The sequence below is a fragment of the Curcuma longa genome, unplaced genomic scaffold, assembly GCF_044706935.1.
Source record: "Curcuma longa cultivar G26 ecotype Majalengka, Jawa Barat unplaced genomic scaffold, ITB_CL_G26_1.1 utg2646_np1212_2152390_RagTag, whole genome shotgun sequence".
Taxonomy (NCBI): Eukaryota; Viridiplantae; Streptophyta; class Magnoliopsida; order Zingiberales; family Zingiberaceae; genus Curcuma; species Curcuma longa.
In genome coordinates, this window is record NW_027435599.1 from 1,514,279 (window position 1) to 1,533,704 (window position 19,426).

At 39.1% G+C, this 19,426-nt stretch overlaps 2 protein-coding genes and 1 pseudogene across 2 annotated transcripts; all 3 read right to left on the reverse strand.

Moving 5' to 3' along the window:
* Nucleotides 1-1,485: 1,485 nt before the first annotated feature.
* On the reverse strand, nucleotides 1,486-3,553 carry LOC141820102 (glycosyltransferase family 92 protein Os08g0121900-like; annotated as a pseudogene).
* Nucleotides 3,554-4,452: 899 nt separating this feature from the next.
* Nucleotides 4,453-9,193, reverse strand: LOC141819994 (serine/threonine protein phosphatase 2A 57 kDa regulatory subunit B' theta isoform-like). Its single transcript, XM_074707266.1, has 4 exons — nucleotides 9,037-9,193; nucleotides 8,776-8,864; nucleotides 7,237-8,655; nucleotides 4,453-5,023 (listed from the first exon to the last, which is right to left on the reverse strand). The coding sequence occupies exons 3-4, from the start codon at nucleotides 8,533-8,535 to the stop codon at nucleotides 4,670-4,672; spliced, it is 1,653 nt and encodes a 550-aa protein (XP_074563367.1). The 5' UTR covers nucleotides 8,536-8,655; nucleotides 8,776-8,864; nucleotides 9,037-9,193; the 3' UTR covers nucleotides 4,453-4,669.
* A 7,975-nt stretch (nucleotides 9,194-17,168) lies between these two features.
* On the reverse strand, nucleotides 17,169-19,426 carry LOC141819856 (asparagine--tRNA ligase, cytoplasmic 2-like). The gene is made up of 8 exons (XM_074707107.1): nucleotides 19,034-19,426; nucleotides 18,723-18,959; nucleotides 18,151-18,642; nucleotides 17,904-18,089; nucleotides 17,771-17,835; nucleotides 17,559-17,688; nucleotides 17,426-17,484; nucleotides 17,169-17,355 (listed from the first exon to the last, which is right to left on the reverse strand). The coding sequence occupies exons 1-8, from the start codon at nucleotides 19,424-19,426 to the stop codon at nucleotides 17,169-17,171; spliced, it is 1,749 nt and encodes a 582-aa protein (XP_074563208.1).

Sequence of the window (19,426 nt, forward strand, 5' to 3'; positions counted from 1 at the left end):
TATTGATCGACGGTGCTAATCAAATCTAAATCTATTTACTACAGTGTTTTCTACAAACATTGTTGTAGGCCTCTATTAGAATAGGGATAAACTATCCATTCATTATATCATCGAGTCTAATTGCCTGGTCATTATGTTATTGACTGTAAGTTTCTAATTTGTAGATTAGGTAGTTATTCTATAATCTATAAAAAGATGGGTTGTTTTTCTATTTGATGGCGAATAAAGATTTTTAAGTTTTCACTTGGTGTCAAGAGTCTATCAAACTCGGTCCTACCGCAATAAAGTTGCCTCTTCTCTTAGCTATGAGATCTACCCATCTCTCCTCACCTATCCCTCTTGTTCTTTTCTCCTCACCACCAAAATCCTCCACCAAAAAAACTGAAGAAGTGATATAGGAAAGCAGTGTTCAGGACCCTACATAATTAAAGGATTCTTAGGGAAAGAATTACTCTATAAGAAGCATGAGCATTTGAATACATCAGATGTTGATTACTCAGGAACTATAATTGATAGAAAGTTCAGTTTAAGATTCTTTACATATTTGGAGGTATATTAGCATGGTAAATCCAAAAAGGAGAAATTTGGGGCAAGTTCTAGTGTTGAAACTGAGCACAGAACAAGAATACAAACTAACAATGAAGTGGATTAAGACTTCTTTTTATGATCTTATTATTAATAATATTAGCTCATAATAAGAAAAAATGGCTTAATCCTTGCAAGTGTCGACCTAGGAGATCATAATAAGAAAACCATAAGATAAACTTTAAAAATCTTACCGGATGACAACCCGTTGAGATGAGATGCACAGGTTCTCTGGCAAGGCTAGTCAAATGGGCTGGTCAACATTTGTCTTTTGTGGATTCAACAAACCACACTACTAGCATTGGCTTGATGGAGATAAAGCCTAGCTACATAATGACTTTTGACAATAGAGGCAATTATATCCTGCTATGAAGGTTACTGATAACATTGAATAAGTGGTCAAAAAGGAAAAGGTAAAAGAAGAAGAAGAATGATAAGGTTGTAACAAAAAGGAATAGGTAAAGGAAGAAGAAGAATGAAATGATCTCAAGCTTTATCAGAGCACTTTAGTCTAAATCTTTTATTTATTTGTGAACAAGGTTATAACAGGACCAGATGTAGGTATAATATCCTTGTCTAGAACACTAGCTATGCTGCATAAAGCATCATCACCTTTGGTTAACAGTATTCAATCTACAACAAAGCTTACATTTTTGAACAAAATAGGTCCTTAATTACTAATCCTGCAAAAGAAAAAGAATTTAAAGACCATCCATCAAGTAGCCACAAGTCTAAGCTTTCATTCAATTCATTCCCCTTGTGATTGCAAGGGGTTGTATGTCTCTTATCTACAAAAGAATGATTCTTCTTAACTATAAGTTACTGAGAAGGATACCCTTAACAACAAGATGGATAAACAACAAAAGAATTAGGACTAACCTTCAACATTTGTCAAAACACCTATTTCACCATGTGATTCTCATTATGTACATTCTCTATATTGATTTGATGAATATAATTAAGTTCTTCTTCCTGCCATGGAAAAAGACCACTACTCCTGTCAACAAAGTTCACAAAAACCCAATCCCTGAGCCCTGTATCATTAACCTCACAGAAGCTGCTCAACCAATCAGGTGGCTCCACTGCCTTTGTCCCCAGTCCCAGAGCCCGGTCCTAGGATCCCACATTCTCCTCATTCTACCAGTATGCAATGTAGGTAGCTACTCTACGGTGAAATTTCTTGTTGAACACTTCCCACACTTGATACTTGTAATGGTTGATTGCCCTGAGTTCCTTGTCCATGTTCACATATGTCATACCTTCTTTCAGTTGGAAATGGTGTGCTGCATTGATGAGAGAAGGATCCAGAACCTCAGGCTGGACAATTGACTTGTGCTGCTCAGATGCTAACAGCCGGCATGTATATCCCACCATGACACCTTCCAAAGGTGTGGTCTTTCTTCCGGAGGGACCAAAATTATACATTTCTTCCGGAGCTCCACTATCCATGTTATGCTCGAGTAGTTCTAGAGAACATCGTTCAGTGTGAGATTGGTGGGGAGGTACAAGAACTCATTGACGTCAATGCATCCTACCCACACGCAGTGGCTTCTGGCTAGAAGAGCACAATGCGCAAATCCTGCTTCCTGGGTCTTAACACAGGGCCACAAATGGCGACTGACTCTGTGATTAGAAGAGAAGATTAGTGATCCAATGGATTGCTCGATGTCGTCGTCCTTGTTGTCGTATATGAACCAGTGCTCAACCCAACGTGGGCGTGGTAAATGATCCATTCTGGGAGGAACTTGGCTTGGTTGCGCAGCATCGTGCAGACGCACATGGTGTGCTGCTTTTGCCATTTGATTTGTGGGGAGGATTGCAGGGCGGGCGATGGAAGGGAGAGTGACTACGCCTCGGCCCTTCGTCTTGACAGATATAATTGGATGATCGAGGCGCGGTTGGGAGCGGAGAGGGAAGGGGTGCTCGGCGGGGGTGCTGCAGCGGATAATTTCCTGGGCTGTTGTTAATGCAGGGGACGTCAGAAGGTACCTGGACTTCGAGAAGTTCTAGCCGAAGACGCACTCGAACCAAGAAGGATCGGAGAGGCGGGGCGGGGCGGAGGTTGAAGCTTTGGCGAAGACGATGGTGGAGTTGTCATTTGGGTCTACGAGGACGGCGTAGGTGAGGTGGTCAGAAGGCAGGGGGTGGAGTATGGGTAGATCAGGAGAGAGGGAAACGAGGAAGCCTCAGGGCCCAATGGGGCAGCTGATGAAGGGAGTCGTCACGGAAGGGGCAACGGCCGGGACCTGGACGAGGGGACTGCGTGAGGAGGGTGGTAGTAGATGAAAACAAGGTCGGATTGAGGGAGGGAACTGGATAATCGGATAAAGAGAAGGACCTGGCTTCTTCGATCTCGACGGATTGATGCTTTCTGCTACCCCTCTTGGAGGTGGCGGAGCCTCGTCGGAGGTAGGGGTGATCGGAAGCAAGGGCATTGATGGCCGACGTCTTCCAGATCGGCAGCAACACCGGTCTAGATGAAACTGTCAGAATTCAGATAAAAGAAGAATCATAAGCCAAATTGTCACCATCAAATAGGAGGAAAACTAGAGGAAGATGAGATTAAACTAAAGAATTTCCAGCCAAGAGGTGCAGACTGCTATGAACATCAACACTAAATTGCCTTCTCACAGAAAGAACATCTGAGGGAAAATAGGAAAACCAAGCAAATTTCATTCAAGAGAAATCTAGAACAAAACACCAAGGCAACAGAGGATATGGATCTCAACTAAAAGCAGTGAAGGGAACAACAACAAAAAAAATCCAAAAGAACACACAAATCGACTAAAAAATAGTAGTGATATTTCCGATCCAACAAGTAACCTGGTGAAGACTCGGAATGTGGAGTAAGAGATGGTGGCGAAGAAGGCGCAGCAAAGGAAGGTGAAAAGGCAAAACGAGGAAAGGCGGAGTAACGTTTGGAAGAAGCTCTCCCAAATCCGCCGGCGACTCTCCTTCGGTCTTTCATGGCCTCAGGGCAGTGGCAGCGGAGCGCCACCAGATTCGAACCGCCCCGGCCTCCTCTTCCTCCGCCTCTAGCTCGCTCGCAGTTGTTCATAGGAATCAGGAATGAAGGAGACGATGGCGCTGGAGCTGCGGTGCTTGCTCCAGAAGCGTCGGCGTTAGGAGCAAGAGAAGAGAGAGAGAGAGAGATCGTGTGAGAGACAAAGAGTCGCAGGGTTCTGGAAGTTCTCGTTTGGAATTGAATTCGTTACCGAACGAGTTGATGCGGTTAACGCCTTATTTTAGTAAAGAGAAAATTTTTATTTAACCTTGATATTTTATATTATTATTAAAAGTACCCTCTTCCTCACAATTTTTATTGTGAAGTGTGAATAATAAGGGATTGTGATAATTACAAAATATTTAGAGGTATTTTAAAAATAAAGTAAATAATGGGATTTAAATGAAATTTGTCCTTATTTTGGTCCTATATATATATATATATAATAATAATAATAATAATAATAATAATAATAATATAAAAAATTGATATAAAAACATTTTATATGTGATATTTTTAATCAGATTAAATCAGTTTAGTTTAACAACAATACTAAAAAAACATACATAATTAAAAAAATCCTTACTCAAGAAATAAATCATATAAACCGAAGAAACCACTTAAAACATCCTCAATTATAAAAGTTGTTGTAGAATTTTTTTGAATTTATGATTTCACGTCAAAAATAAAAAAATTTATTCATCTCTCCTCTAACAATTTTTTTGTTTTGTGAATCTCATTTTTTTATTTATATTTTATATTATATATACATAATATATTTTATATCTCTTCATTATCAATAATTTTTATTAAAAAAGAAAAACTCTTATATTTGACATATCATCTTGCTCTTCGAAGAACAATTAAGAAAGATCAAAATTTAAATTTAAAGAAAATATTCTGAAAGACAAACTCATTCGGAATTGCCACACTGCAATTCCTTGAAATTCTTAACAAACTTCTTATTTACATCCTAAACCTGTACAACTTTTCTAAATCCTCAAAAAAAAACAATGCAGAACGTAAACATACATCGTACGCTAATCTAACTATAACCTATTGGATACAGGTTTCCCAATATCAATTCCAAGAACCTTGTACTATGTGGGGAATAAGCACAGGCTCATTGCTCGCAGCTTTTGTAGCAGCAATTTCTTCCAAACGTTTCCATGTCGTTTCGCGCTTTGACTGGATCTCCTTGCTTCTGAGATCATCTTCCTCGAACTTCTTCGAGCACTCGGCGAACAGGTCAGGATCGTAATCAGCAAAAACCTTTCGGGCATATATCGTCAAGCTCTGAACCGCTGGGTTCCAGTGACTCGTCATGTTTCTTTCGAGTGCCGGAAAGATTATGGGCAGTAGTACCTTGACATTTTGTTTGATCAGGTTCTCGATGCGATCGTTGTTCCACAGGAACAATGCCCTCTCGGCCACCTGCAAACAGAAATGGCAGAAGCCTCAGGTATGATTTAACAGTAAATTGAAAGGTCATATAAAGTCTTCTGTTGAATGGACTAATTATAAAGCATTGAAAGCGCTAGACATATAGATAGTTTGGAATTACAATAGCAAAAAATTACACAACTGGAATCTGTAAAAGTCTGCAAGATCTTATTTGCGTTCAAGATTTACTGCACAACAGCTCGGCAAAGTTGTTCCTAAGTATTTTTGCATGAGAATGTCACTGTAAGACTCCGAATGTCATGTCGGTATCAGAGTGTTTAACACAGATAATAAAGGATGAACAATCTTGTGAGCTCACATGGGAAGTAAAAGCAAAGGGACCATAGAAACTGAGATCAAGGAAAAGAGTGGCAACCATCAGCGAGACTTGAAACTTTAGCAACCTTATGGTTTTCTAGATGTTGGAGATTGTGTGGGTGTTAGATATTGAGTTTTTATCGCATTTAACTTTTTGCATCTTAAATTTTTATAATATTTTTAGACTTCAAAATGAGTTAAATCAAATTAATAAAATTATAATTTGGGGTGTTGAGTTCAAATTAATAAATTCTAATTTAAAGTTGAATTGGCTTCAGCTGGAGCCCATCAAGTAGGTGTAATAATTTGAGTCACATAGGTTCGAATGGAATTCATCAAGTATGCATAGCAATTAGGGTCATGTGGTTTCGCAATAATATAAAATGTGTCTATATTGATGGGTTAGAACACCTGTACCGGAGTGACCGATCTGGTGCTGTTTCGAGTTTGAATAGTGTTGCTGAGGGAGAAAAGCAGAAAGTAGTGTTGTGCAACTTAACAGATGTGAGAGCCCTTGTTCAAACAATTTTGTTATAGAGATTTGTGAGTTCTCCTACAATGAGCTTGTCCTTACTATATCGCTACTAGTAGGAACGAAGTTTTAAAAGGCATTTCCAAGTGGCAAACCATCTAGCAGACCATAAAGGAGACTTTCTATAACACTAGATGAATAACAATCCTAACAGCAAGCAAGAGTGTCTTGCAAGGTTTTGATAGGCAATTTCATCCTTCCAAGTGCAGTGAAAGATAAGTGTGGAGAAAACTAATAAATAGAATCTGCATAGAAACATGTTATGTGGGGCAAAGGTTACCTAGCTCTCAATTCTGAAAATTTTATATATGTGATGTTGTAGTTTCATTCTAGAATACCCTTTCATAATAGTTTCGAAGCTCTATTTTTTATTATTTTATGATGTAAGTTATTAGGTGATTTTCAAGCAGCACACTTCAAAGTAACATATCTCTGTTAGACTCTGCTCAATGTTATCATAAAGATACGGCAAATAATGAACTAGATAGCTTGCTTCAGCCTGAAAATTCCAATAGCTGAAAAGATTCGTGTTGGGTCCAATTTTGGTTGGAAACTCCCAGGCATAGTTACATTTCATGTAATGAAACCTCTCTTCACCATGTAGGTGCAATCTTTTCACTACCATTTGTACAGTGATATCTACGCACAACATTCATCTGCGATTTCTGACTGCAACTCTCATCAATGATTGAACGACACCAGACTTCACTTGAAGATGTGTGTCATAGGGATTAGACTACAAGGGTCATTGACGTACTGAGTTAAATATTATGAATTTATATATAGCCAAGTACTAGTTATCTCAATAATAAACCATTCTCCTTTCCCCAAATTCATGACACACGAGAAAATAATTAAATCCTAGTTGGATGTTAAAGCAATCTATGCTACTAATTCATTGAGTGTCGATATTGATGTTGAGCAAAGCATAAATGACAAATCCCAACAATAACTAAATCATGCCTAAGAGATCATTACTCAATATCCAATTTATCATAATTTAGCTAAATTGGAATCTGCATTATCATTTACTAAAGACCAAACATTTAGCACTTATATATCTCAACTCAATGCTACCTTCTATTTCTAAAAGGAGATTTACTCCATGAGCAACATTGTATTTTACTTGAAGTGACGCCGGTGTCACTCGAGGAAACATGCTGCCAAAGTAATAGGTGGAGATTTTTCTCATTCCATCAGCATCAGGACACATTCGTGCTGATTGTGATTTAGAGGAAAACCAGCATTGTAATGTAGAATAAAAGACATTGAGAACAAATGCACTAGAAGTTAAAACTGAATAAGTTCGTTTACTATTCTCAAGCAATCACAAGAAGGAAGAACAGGTTATTACCTGAAAATGAGGACTATTCAAGCAGCGGGCTATCTGGTGGAATAGTGGTACCATACATCGCTGGAACTCTGGAGGCTGAGTTGCATCCAAGACCTCTTCTAACTCTCCTAAGAACACAACTTCCTTTGAGCTGTTGGTGATAGGCCAAAATTTCAACAAGCCCCTTATGACACTATCTGCAAGCTTGCAATCTTTTACTATAAATTGTGTTATGCAGTGTGACAATTGCTGATGGTATATTCCCATGCATTTTGGTTTATGTAGTGGGATCAAAGCTCGAACAAGGAACAATTTATGCTCTTCCTTTAAAGGCAAAGCAAACCCATTGATAATACTTCCCAGCACCTCCAACAGCTCTGCAATCCCATTATGTTTTTCAGTCTCAAAGATAAATTGATAGAAAATATTATTAATGGATTTTCTTATAAATGGACGATACACCATAAATTTTCCATAGATACGGTGAAGAATCGTCTTTAAATACTCCCTTTCTCTAAAATCCTCAGAGTCAAATAGGTTGAGCAGCTTAAGAACAAAGGAGTGATCAATATATCTTTTTGCCAGCTTAGCATCTGTCTCGGGTGATTGAAGGAACTTCAAAAAGAAGTCATAAACAAGATGGAGGTGTATCCATGCAGGATCCATTACAGGTTCATCATCCTCCAAATCAACGGTTTGTAGAACCTTGCATTCGCAATGTGGGGAAGTGAGGGTCCTAAATAAGTTTACATATATCATCATGATGATTTCTTGCATAACATTCTCTGGAAACTTTCCAGTGGCTGATGTCATATAATCAACTAGATCTTGTAGAGTCTGCCTTTTTATTTCCTTCTCTTTCAAATTCTTCGTGGAGTCTGTGAAGTCAAATACCACATAACACAAATTCAGCTTTTTGATGAGTAAGCTCTGCCTATCAGAGCTCGGCACATCTTTGAAGCTCGGTAATGCTTCATAAGGCATGATGGTCATACCGCAATCTCGTACTCCAGCATGGACCTGCTGAGTTAGATGAATTAGCTCAGAATCCTGACCAGGAGGGAGAATTGTCATCCTGGTGCTTGACAAATCTCCATCTCGTGAACTGGTCGAAGTTGTAGATGATGGTGGACTATCACCGGCAACCAAATCTCGTTTATCACCTGATTTGGACTGCCGGCGAGGGAGCCGACGCAAAATTTGCTTAATCATGCTTCGCGGCATGCATGCAAAGGACAAAAACCAGGATATATACAAATTGAAGTCCCTCCTTATCAACTGCCTGAACCAAAACCCTAACAAAGGGATATATTTTTGCATCCACAGGCTGCACTTAATTTCGAATCCTTCCTTTGTTGACACAGTCTCTAACAATCAACTGAACCAGTTACACACCAAGGATACAGATAACCCTTTTCCGCAAGAAGATTAGTTATTTTCCTGGAAAAAATATGTCGACAAAATCAGATCCAAGACAACGCCCTAGGTTGTAGAATTTCGTGAAAATACGACCGATGACGAAAACGCGAGCACCAAAAAATGAGTTTCCCACTTTGGTACCTGTCCTCTGTAGCACGCATGGCGCACGATCTAAGGATCCCCTTTGCCCAAATTCCACCTTTGCCACAAAATCGGCGGTGCGAAGCAACCTAGAAGAGCAAGAAATCCAAAAGCAGCGTTTAAAAAGGACGGATCAGCAAGAACACACTCGAAATTTCAAAATACAACCACAAACGGGAAGGGATCAAGCAGCAAAAGGTAGATTTTCTTCTCGCATCACAAAACCCACAGCTGAAATAAGTTTTAAAAAAAAAACACTACCTTTTCGAGACGAAGGGAGCGCCGCCACCTGCGCGTCCTACACAAGATCTGTCACTGCAGCTTCGTTCCGTTCCTTGATAGGAATGGGAGGAGAAAAGGACGAAGAAGAAAGGCGACGCCTTTGGATTGATCAATCGATAGCAGCTCAGCTCTCTCCTCTGTCTACTTCTCCTACTTATCAATGGCCGTCTGTAGTTTCATTGCTATTTTTGTTCTATTCTTTACGATTATTAAAAGAAGTGTTTTTCACCCTAACGAAGGTTTTCCTTTGAAACTTGATTGGCCATTAGATAATAACAACACTTTTTGCCATTTAAGTTAAATTTGTTCCCACAAAATAAAAATGATAGAGTCGTAAAAATAATCCTTTATAATATAATTATAAGATAAAATTACATATAATAAATCTAATATAATTTAATTTTTTTTTTATTATTAAAAATCTTATGCACTGAAATAAAAATTATCTAAATTTCCGTTTAAAATAAAAATTATCATTATTTAACTAATTAATGATTACGTTTAACCAACCGATTATTCATTTAAAATTATAAATACCTTAATATATTTTACTATATTTTTTAAAATAAGAAATAAGATTTTTTTTTGAATTATCAAACTGTCAATGAACCATAATTTAAATCATGAACCGCTTCAATATTAAACCGTTGACTTCTCTATTTTTGAACCGGTCTTCCTCTGGCGACCTAGCGTCCTCGCTCCCGAGAGAAAAGGCATGTCCCTGTCGACGGTGAATCCTTCCGGCGACCACGCCCCATAAAAATAAAGTTCCTCTGTGGTTGGTGAGTCTTCAACCCTTCTCCTTAACTTTTCTTCTTCCTCACGTCACGTCGAGTTAAAATTTCCATTTTTTTGATCGGATGTGATCTCGTCGGATTCACAAAGATGTCTTGTAGGATGCCCCTAGAAGCCGACGTGGGCCTAGATTAGGTCATTGTATGTGTCTTACTGAAAAAGTTTTTTTTTTTTTTTTTTGACTTCTGAACTAGTTTCTAAGTATTTTAATTTGATTAGCTTATGTTTATTGTTTAGGGTTTTTGGTCATTCACTTTTGGTGAATCGAGATTGAACCAAATTCTATTCCTTTTCCAGTCTTGGTATGCATTCTTGGCAACAATTAATGACAAAGTTGAAACTTGAAGCGTACAGTTAGTCCTGTGAACATAGAGTGCTGCACAAGTAAGCTTTCTGTTTCGCAATTAGTTCAAATTACATTGTCGTCATCTTTCGTTATGGAATTATAGTATCTAGTTGTGGTCTAGAACATTGTGAATTACATTATCCATCTATACTCCTCTTGGTGAACATGTCAACTTGAAAAGTGGAAATTCATTTCTTCCCCTGTTGAATCAGCATATGAAGTGTCATTCATTTCCTTGACCTAGCTGCTAACTTATGATAACAAACAATGAGGTGTATAAAAATGTTTTTATACTTGTATCTGTTGCTAGGTCACTTTCTTTGAACAGCAAATATGGTGATGAAAAGCAAAAGTAAGTGTATTTCTTGACTAAATTTTCTTTTGATTGTATTTACTTCGGTGCATTACATTTTAGCTCCTTACAGAGAGCAAAAGTGAGAGGGTATCTTTAAGAAAGAAATGCAAAATAATAAGAAAGGTGAAGGAACACCATAGGAAGAAGGCAAAGGAGGCAAAGAAGCTTGGTCTGAACAAGAAAAAGAAGGTCCAAATGAGTGGCCTTTCAAGGAACAAGAGCTTAAGGCACTTGAGGATCGCAGGGCACGAGCCTTGGAGGAGTTTGAACAGAAAAAGGCTGCTAGAAAGGAGAGGGTAATATTCTCTTGATTATTAGTTACTTTATGGTACTCATTCTTTTAGTGGGCTTGGTCCTTTGTTACCAAAGATTTTCTGATCTTGGTTGATTGTGAACTGCAGCTGGATCTTAGCAACGGTGATCTTTGATTATTCTGTTAGTGCTTTAGTCATCTTACGATAAGTTGTATGTTCTGAGTGTAATCATTCATCTGCATGATAAAGAGTAAATCTTGATGGTCATTGCAACTGAAATTTTGTTTTGACCATCCTTTGGTGGTATTCTAGCAGTCGGTGTGTATTCTAGTTGTTGAGGATAATATGAATTTAGTTCTTTAGCTAGTTTGACATTATTATCTCATAGTATTGTCTATTGAGCATGCTTACTTCTCCTATGTTTAATTCTAAGAAGGTCAGGTCAAGATGAAAGAAAAAACAAAAAGACACATATCAAAGCAACAACATTTGTCATCCTGGCAACAAACTATCTCTCAACTCTTTTATTTGTTCTAACTTAGTGATCTTTTACTGTGGTCCTATTACCTCTTAAATACTTCTATGCAATGGCACAAGTTACCTAACACATTCTGGTGTATTGTATTTGGTATATTTTTTAGATGTGGAGTGCATATGACAATTTTGAATATACAAATCTTTTTTTTTCACTAATTTTGTGAATTTTGAAAATCTCTTTAAATATACTTTTAAGATCACTTCCCAAAAGAAGGAAGAGAGGGACAAAAAATGGTTCCTAGAAGTGTAGGAAGAGGAGCTCGAGACCAACATAAGCAGCATCAGGCTTGTTGTTTCTATAACATTTCTAGGCTGCTCTATCAAGATACTTGCAAGTTACATACAGGTTTAGTGGTGCATGATTTCGTATTTCTTTTATTTTTTTTTATGACCTTGATTTTGTGATCCTTCCTATCATAGATGATGAGTCAGTATCTTCAATCCCCTGTTTCATTTCTGATTTGAATAATTAACAAAGAAATAAATTTTGATGGTTAACTGACAAAAATGTCCACTTGCTGCAGTAAATGAGATTATCAAGCTGTGTCCGGCTGAAAGGTTGATGACTCTGTACAAATTGCCAAACTTCAGCTCGACTGAGGACTTTCTTCAAAGGGTAGCAACTACTAGGGGAAAGCTGAGCTGAAGAAGGGAAGATTGTACTGCATGATTGGAATGAGGGTATGTATTTTGTATATTCTTGCCACTATTTGATTGCTACGAGACTGATTTTCCATCGTGTTTTTAGGTAAAGTACCAAATTACCCTCCACTATTGCCACTGAGCCTAATGGTGACCGCAAGCATACTCGTGAACCTATCAATTTTGCTACCGGAGCCTAGCTGAGTTAGTTATGACGGAGCAGACTTGCAGAAGAGGGCAAAAGTTTGAATCTCGACGAAGTCGAGCAATATCCTCTTCCATCGTGATCAACTGCAGTTTTTCAATTTACCTCCTCACAGATGGTTGTGGAGCCGACCGTGTGAGCCGCTGGAGTGGCGAATTCTATCTTTTGTAGAAAAAAAATGAATCTATCAATCGCTTGACTACAAGCTCATGACTTGCTCGTGAGCCTATCAATCGCCCAAATGCAAGCTCATGACTTGCTTGGCTCACATGCCTTTCTTTCTTCTATTCTTGACACAAGCAAACTAGCTAGGCTAGTCCATCCACTTCCTTGTCCTTTCCATCGCAAACTCCTTTCCTTATGAATGGTTCATCTCCTTATTATCCATCCTCCCTAGTAAACTAGGCATGAGTGTCTTATAACTAAATATATTCGAGAAAATAAGTTGGTGGCGGCGATCAAATTTAGTTTATATATATATCGCAATTTGCAATTTGTTATATTTAATTTTCAAAATCAATGATTGAGTAGGTTGTTTAAAATTGATTAAGGAACATGATTAACTAAGCCAAGGCATTAATCTAAACAAAGAATAATGCCATACAATGACCATGGAGATGCATCCAAATTGGCCTCGCCGGCCTCATGTGCAAATCATTTTATCTCTAATACTTTAATTATTTAAAAATAAAATAAAATAGATCTCCTAGTCATTTTATACCTCCTATACTTTTGTAAATGTTATCGATTTACCTTTTTCGTTGTTAGTATGTTTTTTTGAAATGAAAAACAAATATTTTCAGACATTGATGGTTGAAGTCACTTGTGTTTTTGAATTTATCCGATAAAATTTTAAGAAAATGAACCGATAAAATAGTTAAAGTAAGTGAGTAAAATAAATTTGTGTGTTGATACTAACTAACTAATATTCTAATTGCGTGCTTTAATTACTTAATTATGATTCCCTTCCGCTTTAATGATTGATCTCACACTCTCCTTCATGATACTCGAGGAGCCACTTGCTTATAACAAGCAGCGCCTAATCATCAGCGACCAGCAGCAGATGGCGGTGATGGTGGTGGCGGTGGCTGGGCGGGAGGACGGTGAGGCTACGGCGGCGGCGAGGGGAGACGGTGAGGCTGGGCGGGGCGCGGCGGCGGGGGAGGGTGGCGGTGCGGTGGGCGTCGTTGCGGTGGCGGGTGGTGGCGGATCAGGTGTTGGGGCCGATGGGGAGGCTGCTGGTGGAGATTGTGGGGGGAAGGCATGGGTGCTCGGTGCAGTCGACGGCGCTGCCGTCGCCGACGCAGCGGCTGGTGCTGGCTTTGCCTTTCGTTGGCAACTTCCCGCTTCCGCTTGCGATATGACGTCCATCGCGTGTATGTTGTTGTATCATATCTAATCAATTAATCAAAACAATGGGTGCCTTTCTGCAAATTGTTTTTATCTTTTTTTCTTGATTTTTGTTTATCTATTTTTTTCTATTTCTAAATAAAATTTTAAATTTTTATTATTTTATTTAAAAAATTTGAAAGGGTGTCTTGATGTAACGGTAAAATTATTATCATATGACTTTTTTATCACGAATTCAAATCACGAAAATAATCTCTTATAAAATGTAAGATAAGATTGTATACAATAAATTCAATATGATCTTTCTTGAGATCTCACACTCGCATGAGCTTTGTGGACTCACATGAGCCACTTAATGTGATCTACTTGTTTGATTGCTCGACATAATCAATTCATTCGTCTCGATCAATCAGCTTAGCTTAATCGATCAATTAAGACCAACTAGTATACTCAACTTTTTTCAATTTTCTTGACTTGCCAATTTGACCTACCTGATTAATCAACGGTAATCTATTAGCATCACTTATATGTTTAACTCATTCAATCTGTCTAGTCAATTTGACTAATGAACAACTCGTATAGCTCAACATAATCATTCAGTAAACTCGACCATGTACAAAATAATCATAGTTCAAATTCCAATCTAGATATAAGTTATTTTAAATTTATCTGATAAATAAATCATAAATTGTTTTCCACCTCTTGATTAAATTTTAAAATAATACCTTATCAATAAATATTATATTTGATAAGAGTTAGTTAGATCAAAAGATTTTCATTTCTTAAAGTATAAAATCTTTCATATCAAATTATCTATCCAAATATTAAAATAAAATCACAAAAAAACAAAAAAAAAACAAATCATTCCAATTCCATTTCTTTCAATATATCAAACATCCTACCCTTCAAGACTTTAACTAAAAAAAATCAAAAAGATTATCCTAATTATCTATATTATCAAAACTTATTAAAACAATACCCCTCTTGTAATCATGAACAACTTCGATCGGAAAGTCGAAGTGCCTTATCCCAAACGATGAGATTGGTCACTATAAAAAAAATTTTACTCAAGATAGTTTTTGCTCTTGGGGCATAGCTGAATTGGTTATAACGAGGGATCATTATAAAAAAAAATTTACTCAAGATAGTTTTTGTTCCCTGGGCATAGCTGAATTAGTTACAACGAGGGTTCCGAGATAATACCCTCCTCTGTCGTGGTCAGCTATAACTTCTCGATTTACCTTCTTCACAGGTGATCATAAAGTCGGTCATGTAGAGCCGCTAAAATGACGGATTCCATCTTTTTGTTAATAAGAGCAACTTCTATCAAAACTTTAACTCACAATCTCTTTGACAACCAATCAATCAAACCAAACCAAACTATGCCACTTCAACCCTAAACCAACAGCTACAGCCTTCCTCCAGCCCCCAAACAGAGCAGAGCAAATGCCAAACTGTAGTTGCAGAGTTAAAAACTCTCAATCAACTTCTTCTTTTCTTTTTCTTTGTTTTTTCTTTTTCTCCAATCACAATATTTAATGCTGGAAGACATGTTCATAAAGGAGATGATCACATGAGCAGCAAGAAGGTGGCCCGAGTTAGAACAAGCCAAATGCTGCCAGAAAAAGTATCATACGGCATCAGCAGCAGCAGCAGGTGCAGATGCATGTTTGGATGCCTTTACAGTGATGGACATGGATCAATGATACATGGCGATACAAGACGTGCCCACTGCATCAAACAGTAAACCCTCTTGTTCATTTCCTCAAACCGACAAAACTTCATATGGATGCATGCCATCCACTAAACCTGTCAAACTGCTTTCATGTTTTCTTTGGAGTTCAAGTTCGATTCAGAGAGGTTTATTTCTACGATGTTGTAAACATGTTCACAATATCAAAGGCTATGATTTATTATACACCAGCCTCAAAGCTATAAAATGAAGTCCTTATCCATCTAGTTTTCATTCAATTTTCCAATAGTATGTTTATGATTTAGACTTGTTTTCATCAATTTGTACTCCTCGCCTTAACCTTTGATACAAGGTCCTCTAGAATCATCTAACTTTCTATCAAACAGTTTTCCAATCATCTTCTAAACATGTATATGTTGAGAATTGAATGGAAAATAGATAGAAAAGGACTCTAATGTGTATGGGAATTTAGTCTTACATTGTAAGTTTTACAACTTTGTGAACATGTATGGATGAAAGACTCTTTTTTATGTGAATCGTACTGAGTTTAGCGCAATCTGAATCTTAAATTTGTTCCTTGAAAGAGTTTCTCACTCATATATGTTCACAATATCAAAGGTTATGATTCATTATAAATCAATCTCAAAGCCAAAAAACTCTGAAGTCCTTTTTCATTCAATTTTTCAATAGTATGTTTATGATTTAGACTTGTTTTGGTCAATTTGTACACTTCTCCCCTTTAATCTTTGATAGGAGGTCCTCTAGATTCATCCAACCTTTGGAAGATTTGTTCCACCTTTGGAAGAACTTGTGTTATGTCACCAGATCTTCTCCGTAAAATAAGAGTAACAAAGTTTGGTTTTACGATTATATGCATGGGTTCGTACTCTCAATCTTCGACAGAAGATCCTCCGGATCTAACTTTTTTACGACCAAATCAAACAACTGTTGGTAAAAGTTTTGCCAATTGATAGACAACATAATTCATTTAACTCTCCCAAGAATTCTTTAGAGAACTCTCTGGAAAACTGAAAACAGTGCAAAAAAAAGTTGGCGCCATGTTCAAACTTCCATTTGTTTACTGTTTATTCATTGCAGCAACAACAAAAGGTGGGGCAAAGTCACAAGATCAAAATATAAAATCTACTGTGTTTAGACAGAGATCTTCGTCATCTATCACTCCTTTACAGCTTCTTCCTTGCTCCTTTCCACTGCACTGCACTCCACTTCTTTTAATTTTGCTTCAGTAATGGAGTCGAAAAACTTCATCGCCAACCTTGTCATTCTCCTTTCCTTTGCTCTCTTTGTGGCAGTTCTACTACAACCTGGTCATGCCAATTCCTTTTCTCTTCTAAGTTTTGTGAGAATTTCGATTGAATTATCTGTCAATGTTGCAGGCTCCGAAACACTTGTTTACGGGTCGAATCTCCTTCCGGTCATGGAGTTTCCAAAGCCGGTAAGCATCGAAAATTCCTCACTTCCACTCACATAAATTTGTGTAGCAATACTTTGTGTGAGTGTCTGCACTTGCATTACTAGGAAGAAAGCTTCAGCAATGCAAACACTAGAAGATTGATGATAGGGTCCAGAGTTCCACTTTGCACCTACAATGAGTGCAGAGGTTGCCAATTCAAGTGCAGTGCTGAACAAGTTCCAGTCGATGAGAATGACCCGATCAACAGTGCCTACCGTTATCGATGTCGATGTCATGGGTGATGAATCAGGAGGTGTCCCTAGTGGTTTCATTCTTCTTGTTAGAATGCTCATCAAGTATCCATGTGCATGGATTGTGTTCTCTTTAGATTGAGTAAGAATAAATCCTCTTTCAAGAACAATTTAGTAGTATGTTTCTAGTGAGAGATTTTGTAGTTTATAAACTAAAATTGGATCTTTGTCACAATTTAGTAGTATGTAACCCTTTACAGTTGTATGTTCTACCACTCGTTGCCACGGTCACAAGTTCTCGGAAACGGAATCACATCTCTTAAATCAGTGAGACCAGTGGCAAACAACATCATCTTCTCTAAGTCGAGGCTGAATCCCGAGTGCTTTACCGAACCATACTTGCGCAAATCTTTGTACCAATCGTATTGCTCGCTTGAAAGTTTAAGGTCCTCCATTCTGCCATGAGAAGAGCTAGACATAATTAAGGATTGACACTTATGTTTCTATCTGAATATTGGCCAATTACCTCTTGTTGAGCACATCTAGTCTCTCTTCCTTTTGGCTTCCTCTGAGCAAAACTCCAATCTGTAGGTAAACAAGTTTCTTTAGTAGATGCGACGAATTCGATATCTTAGAGTAGGATTTCACATGCATCTTACTTTAGGTGTGATTATATCGAAAGTGGAAGCTGTTCTTCCATCATCTCTTACGCGCACATAAAATGGTTTGAGCTCTTTCGGATGTTCATAGACAATGACTGCCTTCTTGAAGATATCGTCTACCAAATACCTGTCAAGAAACATACATACATAGACAGATAGATCATGTTCTTAAGAACATCAATGGTGCTTGTGCATTTCTGAAGCCAAACCTTTCGTGTTCCTCCGATAGACTCTCACCCCATGAAACTTTCTCGCGGAATGTCCTATCCTTAACCTACCAAAAACGGTTAGGTGTTCTTAACTGAGGATTCAGAACTACAAGCAATTCTTTGCCATGGTTACCTCGTCGACAATTTCCAGTGCTTGCGAGTAAGTAATGCGCGCGAAAGAGCTCGAAACTAATGCTCGAATTCGCTCGGTGTGCTCCTTGTCTTTTGTTTTTGATACGTACTTCAAGTCGTCGCCGGAGTTATCCACCAGAGATTGACATAGGAACTTCAGATAGTCCTCGGCACAGTTCATGGCATCCTGAAGGTATCAGATGGGGGTCAATGGTGATTCGATTGTTTTCGAAGAAATGTAGTCGTACCTCTAGTTCTGCAAACGCCAGTTCAACCTCAACCATCCACATCTCTGTCAATCTCTTCGCTTGAGGCTCATCTGCTCGGAACACAGGCCCAATTGTGTAAACACTCGACAATGCGCAAGCATAGCTCTCGAGATGAAGGCCGGCAGTCACCGTGAGGAAATCCCTTTGGCTCTTCTCCAGCAACACAGCAAGCTCCTTGGTCTTCTTGAGGTCTTGCTCGGCCGCAAGCAACGTTTCTTTGTTGCTATCTGATCTAGGCACCTCCTCGATCCTCTTGCTCTTCTCCATTATCGCAGACTTCAGGGTTTCGAGTCCGATAGCTTCACGGAGGCCTGGCTCGGCGAGGGGAGTAGTGCTTTGGAAGTCCCTGCTATTGTAGCCTGTTTCTGTTGATGAGAGGATGGGCATGTGGACATGTATGAATCCATTCTTCTTGAAGAATTCATGGCTTGCGAGAGTTACGTTGCTGCGAATTTGCACGATCGATCCAACCTTTCGGGGCAGAACAATCACAGCTTAGAGCCATAAGACTAGATGGTTGTTTTTCAGATGAATGCGACGGTGTGGCTTACTGTTACTGAACGAGGACGAAGGTGAGGAAGAGTTCTGAGGAACTCCAGCGAGAACTTTGGCTTTGCTAGTGGATATTGCTGCGAGTCGGCGATTCCGATGTGAAGAATTTTCTCCACTTTGAGCTCTACGGCGTGGCCTTTTGGTGCTGAAGCTTTCTGCAACACGCCTTCCACGAGGATGCAAGCTCCGACGTGGATCACTTGGCCGGGGAGAGACATGGAGGAATCCAGCACGACCTTGAAGAGATTCAGCGAATTAAGCCACTTCCATCGTGGAGAAGATTTCATGAAATTGATGGGGAATCGAAGACCTGGAGATTGGAACTGGAGGAGCCGTCGTTGATCCTTAAGAGGGCGGTGACAGGGCCGACGTTGGGCTTGGCCTCTGTGGCGTCGGCGTCGGCGTCGAGTCGACCGAGAAGAATCCGGGCCAATGGACGGAGCATGGGGAGGTGCTGCAGGAGAGCTTCGAAGCAAGATGCGTCCTCTGGTTGCGGTGGCACGGCAGCGGCGACGGCGGCGGAGCGGTCGTGGCCCTCCGCGGGGCGATCTTTGCGGGACTTGATCCATCCCCCGGCCACCACGCGGTGGCCGGAGAGCCCCTCGCCGCGGTCGTGGCGGTTCAGGATGGACCTCAGCACCACACGCTGGGAGTACTTGAAGCGTTCGACGGCGGGGACGCTGGATTTTCCGGCGGACGCCAT

Excerpts from the sequence above, each read along its gene's own strand:
- LOC141819994 (XM_074707266.1), bottom strand. The coding sequence starts at position 8,535 with ATGCAAAAATATATCCCTTTGTTAGGGTTTTGGTTCAGGCAGTTGATA. Across the intron at positions 5,024-7,236 it reads TGAATAGTCCTCATTTTCAG|GTGGCCGAGAGGGCATTGTT; the intron begins GTAATAACCTGT and ends TTCTGTTTGCAG.
- LOC141819856 (XM_074707107.1), bottom strand. The coding sequence starts at position 19,426 with ATGGCGTCCGCCGGAAAATCCAGCGTCCCCGCCGTCGAACGCTTCAAG. Across the intron at positions 17,689-17,770 it reads CTATCGGAGGAACACGAAAG|GTATTTGGTAGACGATATCT; the intron begins GTTTGGCTTCAG and ends GTTTCTTGACAG. Across the intron at positions 17,356-17,425 it reads CTAGATGTGCTCAACAAGAG|AATGGAGGACCTTAAACTTT; the intron begins GTAATTGGCCAA and ends TTCTCATGGCAG.